This window comes from Prionailurus viverrinus, chromosome D2, assembly GCF_022837055.1.
Source record: "Prionailurus viverrinus isolate Anna chromosome D2, UM_Priviv_1.0, whole genome shotgun sequence".
NCBI lineage: Eukaryota > Metazoa > Chordata > Mammalia > Carnivora > Felidae > Prionailurus > Prionailurus viverrinus.
The window spans coordinates 11,274,700-11,294,763 of record NC_062571.1 but is presented as its reverse complement, the minus strand read 5'-3'; the positions used below and the strand labels follow the sequence as shown (position 1 = coordinate 11,294,763).

The 20,064-nt window shown below is 39.9% G+C and overlaps 1 protein-coding gene across 1 annotated transcript in view; it reads left to right on the top strand.

Moving 5' to 3' along the window:
• RYR2 (ryanodine receptor 2) overlaps nucleotides 1-20,064 on the top strand; it is a 756,803-nt gene that overhangs the window by 473,269 nt on the left and 263,470 nt on the right. Inside the window, exons 28-29 of the mRNA XM_047824653.1 lie at nucleotides 7,508-7,716; nucleotides 10,047-10,221. Coding sequence (XP_047680609.1) covers nucleotides 7,508-7,716; nucleotides 10,047-10,221 — 384 coding nt within the window. The remainder of the gene's footprint in view (nucleotides 1-7,507; nucleotides 7,717-10,046; nucleotides 10,222-20,064) is intronic.

Below are 20,064 nucleotides of genomic sequence, written 5' to 3'. Positions count from 1 at the left end.
TCTTTGGACATATTTAAATGAGCTAATTTATGGGGTGCGTAGGTGGCTCAGTTGATTAAAGCGTCTGACCTTGGCTCAGGTCATGATCTCATAGCTCATAGATTTGAGACCCGTGTCGGGCTCTGTGCTGACAGCTCAGAGCCTGGAGCCTGCTTCAGATTCTTTGTCTGCCTCTTTCTCTCTCTGCCCTTCCCCTGATTGCTCTCTCTTTCTCCTCTCTGAGAAATAAACATAAAAAAAATTAAAAAAAATAATAAAATAAAATAGCTAATTTAAAATCTTTGTCTAATAAGTCCAGTATCTGGGCTTTCTCAGGGACAATTTCTGACTCCTTTATTGTCCCTGTAGGAGACATACTTCCTTGTCTGTTTGCATGTCTCCCTATTTTTGTTGAGAATCAGATATTTTAAATAACATAATATAGCAACTCTGGAATCTCCCCTCCCCCATGGTTTGTTATTGTACTTGTAATTGTCGTTTGTTTGTTCATCAGCTTTCTTAACTAGCCTTGTATATTTTGTTTTCTTTGTCATTTGTAGTCCCAGGAGCCTCTGTTTCATTAGCCTCATGGTCAGCTAGTGATTGGACAGAGACTTTCCCAAATGCTTGGCGCTTACAAGTCTCCCAGTCTTTGTTGAGGGAGGGGCTCTGTGTGCATGTTGAGACATAACTCCAACATGCACACATTAGCCTTCACTTACCGCTTGTGTGGAACCTGAAGGTGTCCCAGAGGTCAAAACTTAGGACCTTCTCAGGTCTTTCTGAACACGAACACACACACACACACACACACACACACACACACACACACACAGAGCCCTGGGTGTGAGTGTGGCTTTCTGGATTCCCAGGATTACACTGGAAGTTTTCACAACCTACTAAGGACATCTCATTCCTCAGCTCTTCTTCTGAAATTTTCGGTCAGCGTGTCGGTTGCCTCACTGTTATTGCCACGTCACGCAGCTGCAGTGTTAAAAAATTGCCTCTGATTATTTTCAACAAATGCCTTTTGGGAAATGATGGTTTGCATTGGGCCAACAAAGTCAGACCAGATAAAGATAAGCCTTGCAGTGGGATTTTCTGACAAACTACTGTGAAGGGAAAATAATGACAGTTATCTGTGAATTGGGCTTTGGAGGGTTTCCAGCTCCATTCTGTTCCCTCTAGAAGCTTCTAGGTTACTGATTTACACTGTAATTGAGAGGCTGTTGATTTCCACTGTGCCACATACCTAGCAAGAAGGGGATATCACTAACATAAGTTAAAATACCAGTAAGCCTGGGGCGCCTGGGTGGCTCAGTCGGTTAAGCGTTCGACTTCAGCTCAGGTCACGATCTCACAGACCGTGAGTTCGAGCCCCGCGTCGAGCTCTGGGCTGATGGCTCAGAGTCTGGAGCCTGCTTCCGGTTCTGTGTCTCCCTCTCTGTCTGCCCCTCCCCCGTTCATGCTCTGTCTCTCTCTGTCTCAAAAATAAACGTAAAAAAAAAAAATTAAAAACAAACAAACAAAAAATACGAGTAAGCCTGCTGCTGTCCTTACAAACTTTCATCCATTTTGATTGAGTAACACTACCCAGATTTTTGCCAGACTTTGGTTAATTTCCAGAGCTCTGAAAAAAACTTGATTTGGACGGTTTTTTCCAGTGTTGTCACTGCTTTTATGGAAGAGGATTTTTAGAGATCGTTACTCGGCCATTCCTGCTGATGTCACACAGCAATAAAGATGAGACATAGCTGTTTTGTGGGATGGAAAAGAGAGCTAGCTGAAAACAGATGAAACAATTGCAGAGAAACATTAATGATCCAGTTGAGATTGGAGACTATGAGGTGGTAGTGGTGCCTGCCAATCTCTTGTTTGCCAGCAAGGTCAACAGAGCACGTATAGATGTTGAGAAGAATGAAGAACCCGAAACCAGACAAAGATTGGGGTGAACGGCAAATAAGAAGAGAAATAGGGCCAGGAAACCTAGAAACCTATGCAGATAGGGGCACCTGGGTGGCTCAGTCGGTTGAGTGCCCGATTTCAGCTCAGGTCATGATGTCACAGCTCATGAGTTCGAGTCCCATGCCAGGCTCTGTGCTGACAGCTTGGAGCCTGGAGCCTGCTTCAGATTCTGTGTCTCCTTCTCTCTCTGCTCCTCCCCTGCTCACACTCTGTCTCTCTCTCTCTCTCTCTCTCTCTCTCTCTCTCTCAAAAATAAATAATAAAACATTCAAAAAAATGTAGAAAGTTATGCAGATAAGGAAGGGAAGCCCAGGAAGAAGTTAATGTGTTTAAAAAGTGAATATGTTTGCAAAGGAAATGAGAAAACCAGGAGGAAAAAGTGGTGATCAGAGGATGGTGTGGTTTCTGAACATTAGGAATTTAGAGAGAACCGTTGATCGTTGATGGACAAGGTTGTCCCCCTGAAGTTACATGAGCAAGGAACAGTGAGGCTAGGATAGTACACTCCGCGGTGGAGGCTGAGACCCTGTTTCCTGCTCACCAGTGTGTCCCAGTGCCCAACAGCATGCCTGCTTCATAGTAGGGATTCGACTGATCTTTATAGAAAATACCTAAGACAGATTTGTTTTCTAATTGAAGGAATCAATAAGGGGAGAAAATGACATCTGAGTTAGGTGTTGAAGGGATCAAAATGTCCACAAGTAGAGAGTAGGTGCGACAGGGCATTTCTGCCAGAGGGAAAGCGTATCGGATATAACCATGCATAGAAAGAGTTGACGGATGATTGGTAGTCTAGTTAGGCTAAATCAGAGGGTATAAGTAGGTAGAAAACACTGTTGGTCGCAGGTGAAGGATTAGGACAAAATATGGAATATCTTGAAAGCCCAGATTAAAAAAAAAAAATGTGGGTAGATGTGTGCAAGGAGTTCCAGCCCCAGGAAGTTTTAAAGCAAAAGCTTGATGTGTGATCACAATTTACAATAGCAATGTAACTATGGCAACAGTGGGAAGGAACAGATTGGAGGGGGAGAGTGCTCAGAGATAGAGAGACCAGTTGGGAGGCTTTGGAAAATTTGTGATGTTCAGAACAAGGGTGGGGGAAATGGAAATTAAAAGATAGATGGGAGAGATTGTGTGGAATAAAGCAAAATAAAACTGGTGATCACTGAGATAAGATTAAAAACGTAACTGGCTATATACTGCCCTAGCTGGTATTAAAAAAAAAGTTAAGGGCATAAAAATTTAGATAAAATGGAATCTAACCCTATGCAGTTTTTCATTTAAGTTTATTTACTTATTGTGAGAGAGACTGAGAGCGCTCATGAGTGGGGCAGGGGCAGAAAGAGAGCAACAGAAATTATCCCACGCGGGTTCCATGATGTCAGCGCACAGCCTGAAGCATGGCTGGATCCCAGGAGCCATGAGGTCATGACCTGATTCCAAGTCACACGCTTAACCGACTGAGCCACCCAGGTGCCCCTAACCCTATGTAATTAAATCAGGGCTACAATTTATTTTCCACTCATCAGCAGAATGCTTACGTATTCCAGATTGAATATGAACTCAGTGGTGTCTTTGGAGTATTGTTCTACAATAACATTTTAAAACATTTGAAAAACTAAGTTATTCTTATTGCAAGGTTTTATCAAGGTTTAAATTGTTTGATTAAACATAATACCAGGAGGCTACAAGGATGACTGGTTAATCTCAATCATTTTAGAAGTTATTATATGAGCACACTTGAAGGATTTTAGGTACATGTGAACATTTTAAAGACACTAGCCTGCCTGCCTTCATAGCATATGGTAAATAACTTACATTTTCAATACATAATTAGACCTTGACTGCCCTCTAGCGTAAGAATCTTCAAAAAGTACAGTTTGGAGTACAGCACGTATGGGTGCTTAGGCTCCGTTTGATCAGTCACTGCTGTGTGGCCTCTCTGTGCTAGGATCTGTGGGGTACTGGGAACACAGGATTTTCCCAGACCTTACCCTTTATCTTGAGGTCACTTGTTAAAGGCATAATCCCTTAATTTCTTCTTCTCTGGGTATCGCTATTCTTGGTAAAATTCGCTGGGAATACATCTGCTCACTGCGCCTGTTTTTAATACCAATTATCATTATGTTCATTGTGACAATATAAGAAAATCACATATACACACTTACATGAGCTAGAATTACCTACCAAGCTTCTACGAATGTCGAGTGTTGAACATGAAGTAAAGCATAAGAATTGCGTATTTGGAGGAACGCTCTTTGCCTTTGAGACTGGTGCTTGCCCATTGGATATTTGCCTGGATTCCTGTGTCCAGGGCTTGGAATAGTCTTTGTTCCTAGATTCAATTTCGCAGGCCCGTGAAGAGCATCCTTTGTGTCCAGGTGATCGATGCCCCAGAATATGCAAAAGAAATTTCTTGCAGATTGCCTGGATCTTTTTTCTTTAAACTTCTGTAGATCCAGATTTTCATTAAATATTGGAATTTCGTCAAGAAACAGAATGCTGAACCATTGCTTCAATAAACCCTGGTTGTCAGCTGCCCTACACTAATGTGAGAAATACCGAATAGGAGCTATGGATCACACAGGCATTCAGAGGAAGATCCATGGAGGTTACAAGTCCCGTGCATAATGGTGTCTGTGAATAGCATGTGTGTTTCCATTTCAGATTGAGTCTCATCGGGGAAGTGTAGGTGCAGTAGCTAAGGTCAGGGGAAATAAAATACCAGGACTAAGAAATTCTGCATTGTTACCGTGATTGCCACGTATTTTCCATATACTGTTCCCTATTTTCACTACCTGTACTAGCGGAAAGGATTCAGTGTTATTACCAAGGGTAATTTGTAGTGGGCTTTTAAGGAAATTATCTGTTACAGTTTTTATATCAAATTTGCCTTCCAACCTATTTAAGCTGATAAGAAAATTTGTTTTCATTCCTTGATTATACAGTGTGCATATGAGTGTGGTCCAATGTCCTGGAAACATAAAAAGGAAAAAAGAACGTGTGAGTTTTCTAGTAGCTTAGTTTTCTAAAGAATGGAATATTTTATGCTTAGAAAATTGGGAGTTTATTTGTGCATACTGGAACATAATGTATGATTTTATTTGAAAATATGACATAACGAAAAATAAGGATAACTACGGGATGGCTTTTTTGTTTCATGAAAATTAATTTCCAAATGTTTGTATGGATCATGGCTCATGTTCTGTATGTCTTAGATTAGTTCAGGGAGGGTTGTAACCACAATTTAAGGAAGTCATGGATCAGTGTGCTGTTTCTTCAGGAAATACTAAGTCTGAAAATCTGACTTCCATCTTTTTAGTACTGCAATATTTAGAACTATTTTCTTTTCTTATTTTTTTTTAAGTAGGCTCCACACCCAGTGTGGGGCTTGAACTCACAACCTCGAGATCAAGAGTCACATGCTGTACCGAATGAGCCAGACAGGTGCCCATAGAACTAGTTTCTTTATACCAGTAACTGCCTTCAAGTGTAAAATCTGATGATTTTTTTTCCCTCAAAAAGTAGTTTGCTGTCCTGTCTTTCAAAAACCATTGTTACTAAGTAACAGACATGAGAATTTTTTATCTTTCACCATAGAGATGTTTCTCTCTCATTCAGGCTCCTGTCCACCCCCAACTTGAATGCATTAGAAGCAAACATTTTCCTCTTCAGAGGATTTTGTACGTGCAGTGTCCTCCATATGTTATTTTAAATGTCTGACTTTTAAACTCTATTAATGCATTTATTCTTCAGTAAGATGTTTGAATGTAGTGCATGACGTGTGTGTGCACGTGTGTGTGTGTGCACATGTGAGGGTACATACGTAAGCACTCGTGTAAGGTCGCATTTCGAATTTGAGGCTCTCGCTGCTGGAGGCACGACCCTTGCTTGGAGCCAACAAAGTCGTTAGGTATATGCGTATGGGTGTGTTTGTGGGGAAAAGATGAAACAACAAAGCATTGCTCATTCAGAAACTTAAAAAGCTTTTGAAAGCTTTGTCAATAGATACAGTTCACCTCTATGTCCTGCAATCGATGAAAATATCTTAGTCCATTGTCTCTTTATGCCAGTCTTATCTTCAGTAGACAGTCTAGCTGTGTGTTTACTGGTGCCCTTTAAAGCTTATGTGGATCATGTTTATGGTTGTTGTTTGTTCCTATCAAATCCGTGGCTAAGCTGGTATTAAACTTCTGTTATTTACGATGTCTTTCCCGACTCTTAAGAGGACAACAGATGAGCACCTGGGTGGCTCAGTCCATTAAGTGTCTGACTTTGGCTCAGGTCATGGCCTCAGGGTTCATGGGTTTGAGCCCTGTGTCAAGCTCTGTGATGACAGATCAGAGCCTGGAGCCTGCTTCAGATTCTGTGTCTCCCTTTCTCTCTCTCTACCCCTCCCTTGCTCTCTCTCTCTCTCTCTCCAAAATAAGTAAATACATAAACATAAAAAAAAAAAAAGAACAGGTGAGAACAACTACTTAAGCAGTACCTACTGACTGCCAGCTACTGGAGGCAGGGTGGAAAGAACACAGGCTGCAGCATTAGGCGGCTCCGGAATTCTGCCATTTGTCACTTGTGTGACTTTGGTCAATGTCACTTAAATGTCGTCTTCCATCTAACCCAGGTCTTAGCTGAGCTGATGGTTTATCCTTTGACTTATCAGTTCAGTGGACCCTTGTCTCCATGCCCCATTGATTTCCTAGGGACTTATGTTTTCATGGCTGTCCTGTACTCCTGGCATTTTCAATCTATGTGTATCTTATTTTTACACACACACACACACACACACACATATATATATAGATATAGACATAGATATAGGTATATAGATAGATATATCTAAATATATATATATATATATATATATATGAAGTATATATATGTATATATTTGCCCCACTGATCCTGATGTTGGACTTGACCCTTTTGTTTCCCCTCAAAACTTAAACACAGCATTTGTATGTGTAGCACATTATGATGAAAATGTGAGATACTGGAAGAGTTTTGTCCTTAACCATCTTGTCTGGGAAATCTGTCAATGGTTACCCTTCTGTGCCATTTATCTCTTTACCTTGCGGCTTTCTCTCTGTCTTCCTCACCTCCTGGCAGCTTCTTCCTTCTCTCACATCCACAAGTGTCTACTCATTTCTTGTGCACAGCAGTTCAGATCTCTTTTATTGGCTTCTTTCCGGCCATGTCGTCAAGTTCATCTCAGATTCTGTTGGCAAACCACCAAGAGGCTGGTAGGTGTTTTTCCTGCAGAAAGATAATTCCCTGCTGAACAGGGGCTGAGGGAGGAAGCATCACCCACCTTGCATTGTAACTGAGGTTTGATAACCCATCTCTCCATTGGAAGCCCCTTGTCTTTTCCCCTTCTCGAAGCTGGTTCCTTGTGACAGTGGCCGATCATATGTATAAAAACACTTCATACAATGTGAACCAGAGTAAGAGAGATGGTATTATTACCAACTTCACGGTAAGTTTAGTTACTGATGTTGTGTGGTGTCCTGTCTCCTCTTGCAATGTCCTATCCAGTGGTCACCGGAATCTCTTTCCATTCACAGCTGCCCGAGCCGAAGTGTGTAGCGGCACCGGGGAGAGGTTCCGAATCTTCCGCGCGGAGAAAACCTATGCCGTCAAGGCAGGAAGGTGGTATTTTGAATTTGAGGCTGTCACTGCTGGAGACATGAGAGTCGGATGGAGCAGGCCAGGTTGTCAACCTGACCAAGAGCTGGGCTCAGACGAACGTGCCTTTGCTTTTGATGGCTTCAAGGTGAGCAGACATTGCTGAGCACCAGACACCGAAATTTGTAGGCTCCGGGTATTGTAGGCTGCTGTGTCCCAGGCATCTACATACTGTGTGTATGTGTGTGTGTGTGTGTGTGTGTGTGTGTGTGAGAGAGAGAGAGAGAGAGAGAGAGAGAGAGATTTCCGCTGCCATTCCTTTGGGTAGGGCAGTAAAATCAGAACTTTCTGGAGCACCCACTTAGGAGAAATAGTTCCCAAGAAAATTTTGTCCTTGTAATCTCAAAACATTTCCCCCACAGGGAAATTCAAGAAGTAACACATTGCTACCCAAAAAATGAATCATCCTTATCTATCAGAAGTGTTAAAATGCATATGCTAATTAAAAATACATATACTTTGGAGCACCTGGGTGGCTCAGTGGGATAAGCTTCTGACTCTAGATTTCAGCTCAGGTCGTCATCTCACAGTTCATGAGCTCCAGCCCCGTATCAGGTTCTGTGCTGATGGCTGGAGCCTGCTTGGGATTCTCTCTCTCCCTGTCTCTGCCCCTGCTTGCACTCGCTCTCCCTCTCTCCCCAAAATAAATAAACATTAAAAAAAAACTATTAAAAATGCATACACTTTGACTTAGCAATTCCATAGAAGAAATTTATCAATGATAGGTAAACACATTTAATAGCCACAAGAATTCTGGAGACTGTTGTTTATAATGACAAAAAGTTTTCATTTTCAGCATTATTAGTAATATTTCTTAAGGTGGATGGAAGCTGGTCAGGTGCTTATTTTATTATTTACTTACACATTATATAAATGTTTAAATATTATTTTATGTACATAAATTATTTAAAAATTAAAAAATAATATGTATATGAACCTAGCCACAATAGAATGATAGTCATTTTTTGATTGATAAAATTATAGAAATTTTAGTCTTTTCTATTCTGTGATTTTCTTTCATGAATTTACATTCCTTTCATATGAAGGGGAAAAGCTATTTTTAATTAAAAGGAAAGTTAGAGTAAATAAGCAATCATGAGGAGATTTGACATTTGAGTACTGAGGTAGGCATGAGTGGGACAGCATTTCTAGGCTAGAAATTAATAATGTGTCTTCCAGGGGACAACAGACCCACTTTGTTGTGAAACACCACATTTCCTGAACCTGTTTTTTATTTCAGATAGAAAATCTAACACTTATTGAAAGCTAACACTTTCTGAAATAAAGTTTTTAAAAGTAGAGTGTATTAGGGGCACCTGGGTGGCGCAGTCGGTTAAGCGTCCGACTTCAGCCAGGTCACGATCTCGCGGTCCGGGAGTTCGAGCCCCGCGTCGGGCTCTGGGCTGATGGCTCAGAGCCTGAAGCCTGTTTCCGATTCTGTGTCTCCCTCTCTCTCTGCCCCTCCCCCGTTCATGCTCTGTCTCTCTCTGTCCCAAAAATAAATAAACGTTGAAAAAAAATTAAAAAAACAAAAGTAGAGTGTATTATACTTGAAAATAATCATATCATTACTTTACATTGGTGACTATACCCCCTGACATATCAGTTTGCAATGAAGGGGATGATTGAGGGGAAAATGGGACTTATCTGACAAAATAATTGATGTAACTAATTTTGATCCCATAAATCATTGGAATGTACTTATAGATTCATAAGTCACATTTATCAAAAATGTGTTTGAATTGTATTTATAATGTGAAATTTCGCCTCTGTATACAAAACATTGTTGGCACATTTAATTTTTGGTGTATTATTTCAGTAAACATCCTAAGAATATTTTTAGGTTTGATTTGGAGCTTTTGAAGTTTTAGTATATCTTGAAATGCTTCAAGATGTCTGTTTTGTTAAAGTATCCATGCCATTGGTTCCAAGGAATGGAATTTTATTTTGAAGTAGACGAAAACTAGAATGTCATTTTCAGTGATAAATTCTCAGCTTTATTCTCTACTCATAATTCTTTGCATTTTGGAGGAATGGAGAAAAACAACCCAAATCCTGAGAAGCATTCATTTTAGTGAGAAAAAATAACCTCTAAAGACACAGAGGTTTGTTTGTTTGTTTGTTTTAAATAGAAAGTGTGTCGGGTTTGATTTTTAAAGTCATCGTTCCTCAAAGTAATGACATAGCATTTGGGTTGTTCTCCAAGATTCCATAGCATACAGTGTTAATCAAAGGGACGTAGAATTCCCAGGCACCTCCACATCGCTTAGGGTGTGTGACCCGCTGGTGCGTGGGGTGGCACTGAGCCCTTCCTCCTGCTGTGTTACTAGAAGAAGCTGCTGCGAGTCGTACCAGTAGTGGTGGGTGGGTGCTGTTCTCCCGGCTTTGTCTGTGACAAGAGACTCTTCTGTCCCTTAGGCCCAGCGGTGGCACCAGGGCAACGAACACTATGGGCGGTCTTGGCAAGCGGGCGATGTTGTGGGATGCATGGTGGACATGACGGAGCACACCATGATGTTCACACTGAATGGCGAAATCCTTCTGGATGACTCAGGCTCAGAACTGGCGTTCAAGGACTTTGATGTTGGTGATGGTAAGTGGCCTTCGGGTTCGCAGCACAGCGAAGCCGATTGTTCTAACGTTTCATAAGCAGCCATCTTCGACGGTGAGTGAGCAGATGAGTTGCAGCTGTAAATTGCCAGGGTACCATATGGCTTATTTGATCAGACACCCTTGAAATTACTTTAGCAGAAACACTACCTCTCCTGCTTAGGTAGGATTTCAATAAGGCAGAAATGGCTTTTATGCATGTGAATCAGAAAATAAATGGCAGGCAAAAGGATAGTTTTCCACAAACGTTAAATTTTCATTTAGAACTTCCCTGTTTAATCAGCTGCTTATAGCTTCTTTCTGTTCATTCATTTCACAAAAGTGTAATGAGGACCTGCCACATGTCAGTCCCTCCGCTGGATGCTGAGATGACAAAGATTAATAAAACGCTGTCCTATTTTTATGTAGATTACAGTATACCAGGGAAGTCAATACTGGAATAATTTCTGTTCAGTGGGGAAGCTCTAAATTGAAGAAACGCAGAATGTTCCATGGAAGCACAGTGCAGGGCTTTGAGGTGACCTTGAGCAAGGTTGTGAAGGAAAAGTGAAAGCCCTTTGGAAATAAATGAAAAATTCATTCTTCAGAGCTGCCCTTCCAGGAAGTTGGCCACTGGCCGCATGGGGTTATTTGAATTCACGTTAATTTAAATGAAATAAAGTTACAATTGAGTTTCCCAGAGGCATTTGCTCCATTTCAAGTACTCAGTACCCCCCTGTGGCTAATTGGTGCCTCTCCTGAACAGCTCAGACTTAGAGCCTTTACATCATCACAGAAAGTTCTTTTGCATAGTGTTGCTCTAGAGCATGTAAGCAAGACAGTACTTAACAAAATACTATACAAATATCTCATTTTAAAATGAGTAAACACATTTTTCTTTCAAAATGGCTTTGGGATATAACTTATTATTTGAATATATATATATATATATATATATAGTCATGGATTTTAAGAGATATACCTCAGTCGGTATTTTTAGTATTTATAAACCGGTCCCTGATCCTCAAAAGTTATCCAGTTCATTCCTTGATTTAAACTCTATATTCATTCATTCAACAAGCTTTTAATTAAAAAAAAAAAACCTTTTTTTAATGTTTATTTGTTTTTGAAAGAGAGAGAGAGAGAGAGACAGAGTGTGACAGGGGAAGAGGCAGAGAAAGAGGGAGACACAGAATCCAAAGCAGGCTCCGGGCTCTGAGCTGTCAGCACAGAGCCTGATGCTGGGCTCAAACTCATGAACCGTGAGATTATGACCTGAGCCGAAGTCAGATGCTTAACCGAATGACCCACCCAGGTGCCCCTTAAATTTTTTTTAATGTTTAGTTATTTTTTGGGGGGAGGGGAAAGGCAGAGAGAGAGACAGGCAGAGAGAGAGAGAGAGACACAGAATCCAAAGCAGGCTTCAGGCTCCAGACTCTGAGCTGTCAGCACAGAGCCCAATGCGGGGCTCAAACCCATGAACTGCGAGATCGTGACCTGAGCCGAAGTCTGACGCTTAACTGACGGCCACCCAGACACCCCATCATTCAACAAGCTTTGATCAGCACGTCCATCATTTTTCAAACACAGATTTGTAAAAGTAAGAGGAATCTTATTATTTTATAACTTAATTTCTGTTTTGCACACGTGTATCTCTGGGTGGAGAAACTGGTACTCTACCGACCCATCACCCATCTCCTTTTCTCTGGGATTATGTTTATGACTGCTAATGTATCTGGGGGCCAGGTGGGAGAGGGGCTTCTTCTGTGTTCTGTGTCTGTACTGGCCAGTACCATGGGTATGACCTGAGATCTTATTGTTTAATTGGTTGCTATTTAATAATTGTTGCATACTATGCCTTCCTTCATTGGAAGTAAATGCCTCTTTGAATTCTTTTGTTAAATTTATGCCACGTAAATCTATGTGTAATGTTAGAGTTATAAACCATGTGGAATGCTCATCCATACTGTTTAAGCATGTAACAAATGTTCATGCCACAGCACCGTTGCAAAGACCAATCACCATCGTGGTGATGAACTGGACTGAGTGAGTCTGGCTGGCACAGTCGTGTAAACAGCATTTTTGATTTTACACCTCATAGCATTTCAAATTTTTTTTAAATGACTTGAACCCTATATTGGTACGTCTTCTGTAGAGTTAATACAACATTCTGATGGATTATCTGGAAAATTTATGGTGCATATTGTTGGGCTTTTGTTGGAGGTGTTGGGGAGGTATCTTTTGGTCTCTAAGGCATGTTGTAAGTTTCATGTAGCCGTGATCATTAACGATTAACATTAACAATTAGCAAGTGGTCATAATTCTAGACTTTCTTCCATAAAATGGAGTTTTATGCCTATGACTTTAAAATACTTTTTAGAGTGGAATTTTCCATTTCTCTCTCAATTATCTTTACATAGCTTACTAAAAAAATAGGAAATTCGATGGGTATGCTCTGGGTATAACTATAACGGGAGACCCTGAGATGGGCTCCTTAATTGACCCACTCACTTAATTGACTAAGAGATAGCCCTTGAGACAACCAGGGTTCAAAAGAGCAAGTTTGAAAAACCATTTATTTAGTTCAACAGATTTTTTTAGCACAGGAATATGTTGTAGTTGCTAAAGCACTACGGAGGCCATCCTTGGATCCTGTCTACTCAGAAGGATAGAGGAGGGGAACTCTAACGTGTGCAGGGCATCCCCAAGCATTCCTCTTCATCGGGCATCATTAGATGTATATGTAATTCTCCCCGTGTGTATGCAGTTAACCCATCAGGAGTCATTTTTATCACAAACCATGTTGTGTATAGTGTGAATGTTGATATTCACGCTTTTACACACAGAGTTCCGGTAGCCAGACACCTGCCCCTTTGCAAGAACCTGAAAGGAGTTTTGACTAATCCAGTCCATCTTCGTAAAGCCAGAGATTATTATCCCATATCAACTTTAGGACTCAAGCTTTTTTTTTTTTTTGAGTAATCATTTTTTATATGGAGTGTATATACTTCCTCTTGATATACTTCCTCAAGAGCCTAGTGGAGGTGATTCTTACCATGTTAGGTAGGGGACAAGAACAGGGCTAGTAGAAATTTGAAATATATGTATTTATATTATTTATATATTTATAATTTAGATTTATGATTTATAATTAATATATATTATATTATACAATATATAATACATTACATGTATATATAATTTATATAACACATAATATATTTATAATTTATATTTATGTTATATATTACAAATACATATAATTTATATTATTTGTATATTATTAATACGTAATTTTTCATTTATCTTACCACATAGTTCTTTTGATTGCCTTAATAATCACTATATATGTATCTAAGCTCACTGTCTCTGTACCAATAAGGAGGAATTAGGATAATGGTAAAACATGCCAAAACAAGCATGGCACAGATATAAAGGCAGGTTGTAAGAAGAATGTAAACCTAAAACACTTACAAAATCTTTCAGCACTTTAGCAGCCATGGTACCTTCCTGCACTAAGAAGTCTGTTGTCATAAATGGTTTTCGAACTTGTGATATGGCAAGAAATGAAATTGGAAATGATGAGAATGAGAATAAAGGGAACAACAAATCTATCATTATTTGCCGATAATACAGTTACTTGTCAGACAGTAATAGGAATCATTTAGTAAGGTAGCTAAATTTCCATGCTAGATGCAAATGTGAAACTGAATTAAAAAGAAGATACCATTTACAGTAACATCAGGTATTTTCAGTAACTAATTTTCACTCTAACCTAAGGTGTACAATACCTTTACAGAGAAAAATCACTGAGCTTTATTGAGAGATTAACTGTATTAAGAGATTTATCATATATAGTCAGCTGATCTTTGACAAGGATACCAAGACTACATAATGGGGAAAGGTTAGCATCTTCAATAACAAGTGCTGGGAAAACTGGATATTCACATGTAAAAAATAAAATTGGATCCTTCATCCAATTCTGGACCATACACAAAATGTTCTTGTGGCTATACACAGAATGATATTGGACCAGACACAAAATCAACTCAAAATGGACTAAAGACTTAACTCTAGGACCTGAAACTGTAAAATTCCAAGAAGAAACATATGGGAATAGGTATTTGGCAGTGGCCTTGGCAATGATTTTTTTGGATATGATACCAAAAGCAGTAAAAAAAAAATGGATAAATGGAGTTATATCAAATTAAAAACCTTTTGCACAAGAAAGGATGCCATCAACACAATGAAAAGGCAACTTATGCAATGGGAAAAACATATTTTCAGCTGTATATCTGATAAATGGTAATTTTTTAAATTTATAAGAAGCACCTGCAACTCATTGGCAAAAACAACAACAAATGACCCTTTTAAAAAATGGACAAAGGAACATAATAGATATTTCTCCAAAGAAGACATACAAATGGCCCTCAGTCATATGAAAAGGTGCTCAACATCACTAATCACCATGGAAATGCAAATCAAAACCAGAGTGAGATATCACTTCATACCTATGAGCAAAAAAACTAAAGATAGCAAATGTTGGTGAGGGTGTGGAGAAAAGGAAACCCTCATGCACTGTTGGTGAGAAGGTCCACTGGTACAGTCACTACAGAAAACTATATGGGGATTCTTCAAAAAATTAAAAATAGAACTGTGTCATCCAGCAATCTTCCTTCTGGGTATTTATCCAAAGGAATTGAAATTAGGATCTCAAAGAAATCTCTGCAATCCCACATTCATTGAAGGATTATTCACAATAGGCAAGGTAAGGAAACAACCTAAGTGTTGACAGATAAATGAAGAAAATGTGAAATGTACATACAATGGAGTATTATTCAGCCTTAAAAAAGATGTAAATTCTGCCATTTGTGACAACATGGATACCTGGAGGACATTATACTAAGTGAAATAAGCCAGATACAGAAGGACAGATCCTAAGTACTACATGATACCATTTACATGATGAATCCAAAATAGTCAAACTCCTAGAAACAGAGAGTGGAATGGTGGCTGCCAGGGGCTAGGGAAAGGGAGAAATGGGGAAGTGTTAGCCAAAGGATAGAGACTTCCAGTTATACAAGATGAGTACGTCCTAGAGAGCTTCTTCCTTTAGTTAACTATAGGCCTGAATTATATGCCTAAAACTTTGCAAAGAAGGTAGGTCTTATGTTAAGTGTTCTTACCTCACACCACACACGTGCGCGCGCATGCACACACACACACACACACGTTGATGATGATGATGATAAAAATAAGAGAGCAGGAGGAAGCTTTTGGAGATGACTGATATGTCTGTGGCATAGATTGTGATGATTTCATGGATGTATACTTATCTCAAAACTCATCAAATTGTGTACATTAAGTATGTATAGCCTTTGATATATCAATCATACCTTAGTAAAGTAGTTTTAAAAAGAGATTTATTACTGAATAAATGAGAGCTGTATTATGTTCATGGAGGAGACAACAGCCTTAAGGTATTAATTCTTCAAAATTGATGTATGGATTCAATCCAAACATCATGCTTCATTGATCAAAGTCTCAACAAGTTTTTCACGGAGCTTGACATGATGTTTCCCAAATGTATATAGAAGAATAAAGGGCTCCAGTATCTATATCATCATGATAAAGAAGAGCAAGGATAGGGTGTATGTCCTACTATATTTATTTTAAAGGATAAAATAAATATGGATTTATTTTGAAGCTATCATCATTGAGACAGAGTAGTATTAGTGCAGGGATAAGCAAGTTAATCAGTAGAGTATAATAGAGATGACAGAACACGAGCACATGTATGGAACCTTCTATTTATTTTATTTTATTTTTATTTTATTTTATTTTATTTTATTTTATTATTTTATTTTAACATTTATTTTTGAGACAGAGAGCACGAGCAGGGGAGGGGCAGCGAAAGAGGGAGACACAGAATCTGAAGTAGATTCCAGGCTCCGAGCTGTCAGCACAGAGTCCATCGTGGGGCTCGAACTCGCAGATCGCGAGGTCATGACCTGAGCCCAAGTTGGATGCTCAACTGACTGAGCCACCCGGGCACCTAAACTTTGTATGGAGCCTTCTAATGTGATGGGTGGAATGTCACAATGGTGGGGAAAGGAAGATTGTGAAAAAGGGGATCTGATGGAAAAGATGAGATCAGAGAATTTCCTCACACCATATATGTGACAGCCAGCCCCAAATGGATTGAGGTCTTAAATGCCAAAAGGAAAACTTTGCACTCCTAGTAGGAAATATAGACAAATCTTCTAGACTATGGGGATAGGAAACCTTTCCTTTAGAGTAGAACAAACAAATATAAATAAAAACCAGTGACTATAAATGACTGGTAAATCTGTACAAATTTAAGAACTTTCATTAAAGGAACAATAAGAAAACCTTAAAGAAAATGGAAACACAATTTATTAGTGGGGTAGAGAGACTCAAATGCAATGTAAACAGCTGAAAAAAAATGTTAGTATTAAGAGAACATGAAGAACTGAAATCTGTTAAAAAAAAAAAAAGATGAAAAGCCATGAGTTGACATCTCATAGAGGAAATTCAGGTGGACAATAAACATTTGAGGAAATGTTTGTTATTATTAATGATCAGGGAACTGCAACCCCATAATTAGATGCTGTTTTATGTCTGTTTTCTCTTGACAGTACACATTGGTGCCCTTGCTGAAAAAAAAAAAGTTTGACAGAATCACTGCAAGTTGAGTATTTACATACCCATGACCCAGAAATTCTATTCCAGTTGTCCCAGTGACATTTATACATGTCTACAGCAGGAAACATGAACAAGAATGTGCATAGGAACACTGCTCACAGTAGCCAAAGCCAGGGACCCATCAGGTGTGCACCTGTAGGAGAGCGGATGAGTAACCTGGGAAACTGTAGTGATAGATAACAAGAGGAATATTTCAAGGAATGAAGTAAGTCATGAAAGAGAACTATGGCAGGCAAAGACAGTGCCCTGCAAAGACGTCCATGTTCTACTCCCTAAAACCTCTCAATAGATTACCTTGCCTGGAAAAAGGGATTTTACAGAAGTGATTAAGGTAAGAATCTTAAGATTGGAGGATTATCCTCGATTATCTGGGTGGCTCCAATGTAATCACTTGAAGGTTTTTGAAGAGGGAGGCAGAAGTTGGGGGTGGGCAGGAAAGAGAGAAAGAGTGAAGAGATTTGAAGATCTTGGCTCTGAAGAAGGAGTAAAGAGCCAGGCATCAGGGGCAGTAGGAAGCCTCTAGAAGCTAGAAAGGGCAGGGAACAGATTCTCCCCCAGAGTCTGGAGTCCCCAGAATGAACACAAGCCCTGTGGACAGTTTGTAGCCCAGTTAAAATCCACTTTGGACTTCTGGTCTTCAGAAATATAAGCTAATACTTAATTGGTTTTATTTTAAGCCACTAAATTTGTCGTGTTTTGTTAAAAAAGCAATCGGAAATGAATACAAGAATAATATAGCATGTTACCATTTTTAGTAAAATTTTAAGCAACCAAAACTTTCTAAGTCTATTTTAAAAGTACATATAAAGAAAATAACAGAGTGATAATTTTAGGATTTAAGGTGATAATGGTTTCCTCAGGTGGAGGGAGGCAGGGAGATGGGAACATCAGCATGATATGGTTGATGTAGGCTATTGTTAAGGCTTTAGTTTCTCCATTGGGCAGTGGGTTAGCAGACACTTATTACAGTATTTTTTTGAATGTTTATTTATTTTTGAGAGAGAGACACACACAGAGCACGAGCTGCGGAGGTGCAGAGAGAGACAGAGACACAGAATCTGAAGCAGGCTTCAGGCTCTGAGCGTCAGCCCAGGGCCCGACGCAGAGCTTGAACCCATGAACCACGAGATCATGACCTGAGCGGAAGTCAGACTCTTAACCGACTAAGCCACCCACGCACCCCACTTAATTACAGTGTTTTAAAAAGTCCAACTAAAGAAGCAAAAGCAGGTCATGACAAGAGTGCCTCAAGAACAACAGTTTGTAATTAATCCACCTTCCACTTCTGTGCACTTGAGATTCTTAAAGAAATACGAGATTCATGAGCATGTCCATAGAGCTTTGGGGAATGACCTAGTAGAGGGAGAAATGGATGGTAAAAGTCTGAGAGACAATATTAACTGAAATGAAGTTCCTGATAAGGTGAAGAGGGGTGTGATCTCCAGCACAAGAAATCAGGAAGAATCTTTCTTTTTACAGCAGAGAAACTATGGGTATGAGTATAAGGAATAGTAATGGCCTGTGTCTGAAGAGTGTGGTGCCTGTGTTTATGGGGGGGCCCTCTGGGCAAAATGAATGGCTTCATGTTTCCCACAGCCCCAACTTTTGTTCTCTGTTTTTTCCATCTTCTTCAGCTTTCTCGTATTTGATCGCCTTGTGTCCCACATGTTACCTTGGTCCCTCTTGTTGCTTCCTTCTCTGGAATCCTGTCTCGGGGAGAGGTCTCCCTGTCCACATTCCAACATAACATCTACACAAGAGAATTCTTTTGAAAAGATTTCTGAATTCTAATGGTGCACCAGCCCTTTTGGGGAGGTGCATCTCATTGGAATCTCTTCTCCCAGTCTGCAGTTATGATGAGGTAGTGGGAATGGTCTTCAATGGCCATGTTCTTTCCCCTTCAGTGTTTTCCATCCTTAGGGTCAATCTGAGGCCACCTCAGGGAGGGAAGAGCCCTTCATCGAATACCTGTAGCCGTTCCAGGCCTCAGGGAGGAATGACGTTTTCCTCCGTAAGCTTTTGGATTGGGTTTATCTCTTGCTTTTTGGTGTCAGCAGAATGCAAAATCTCAAAGGCTGAGATCTGTTTATTAGCCTAGAGAAAAGAAGCCAGGAAGACTACTAACCAATGGCTTTTTCTCTAGGTCTCTGGAGGGACTGAAGGAAATCTTGTGGTTCACACATTATCTAACCAAGTGCCCCAATTAAAAAAAAACAGAATCTGGGGCGCCTGGGTGGCGCAGTCAGTTAAGCGTCCGGCTTCAGCCAGGTCACGATCTCGCGGTCCGTGAGTTCGAGCCCCGCGTCGGGCTCTGGGCTGATGGCTCAGAGCCTGGAGCCTGTTTCCGATTCTGTGTCTCCCTCTCTCTCTGCCCCTCCCCTGTTCATGCTCTGTCTCTCTCTGTCCCAAAAATAAATAAACGTTGAAAAAAAAAATTAAAAAAAAAAAAAAAAACAGAATCTTAGTCCCAAGTACCAGCTCCTCGCAAATTGTACTTTTATTTTGCTCTTTGCCCTCTTCCCTGCCTTATGAGGATATTTTATTACTTAAAGCACACTCATAGGGCAAATTTCCATAGGTCAAAAACTAATCATCACTAATTTCAATAGGAAAAATAAGGGTGCATCCCCGAGCCTCCCAATTAAAGCTCGTTTAGACTTAAGAAATACCAGATCCCCCTAAAATTATGTCAGTATTGAACATGGTTATGCCCTAACTTAAAAGACATTCCCTCCTTTATTCGTTCTCTGATTTGGTTGTTTATGGCTCTCAGTCTTTCTCTTAACTCTCAAGTAGTATAAACTTCAGATTCCCTCACAAAATACAAATGTAAAGAAAAATGTAAATGTAAGAAAATAAGGGGCACCTGGGTGGCTCAGGTGGTTAAGGATCTGACTCTTGATTTCTGCTCAGGTCATGATCTCATGGTTCCTGAGTTTGAGCCCTGCATCAGGCCCTGCACTGGCAGTGGGGAGCCTGCTTGGGATCCTCTCTCTCCCTCTCTCTCTTTAAAAATAAATAAACTTAAAAAAAAAAGAAAAAGGAAAGAAAAACAAAATAGTGACAGTAAAGCAAAAAAGAAAATAGACAAAGGTATGTTGGTGAAAACATGGGAATAGTA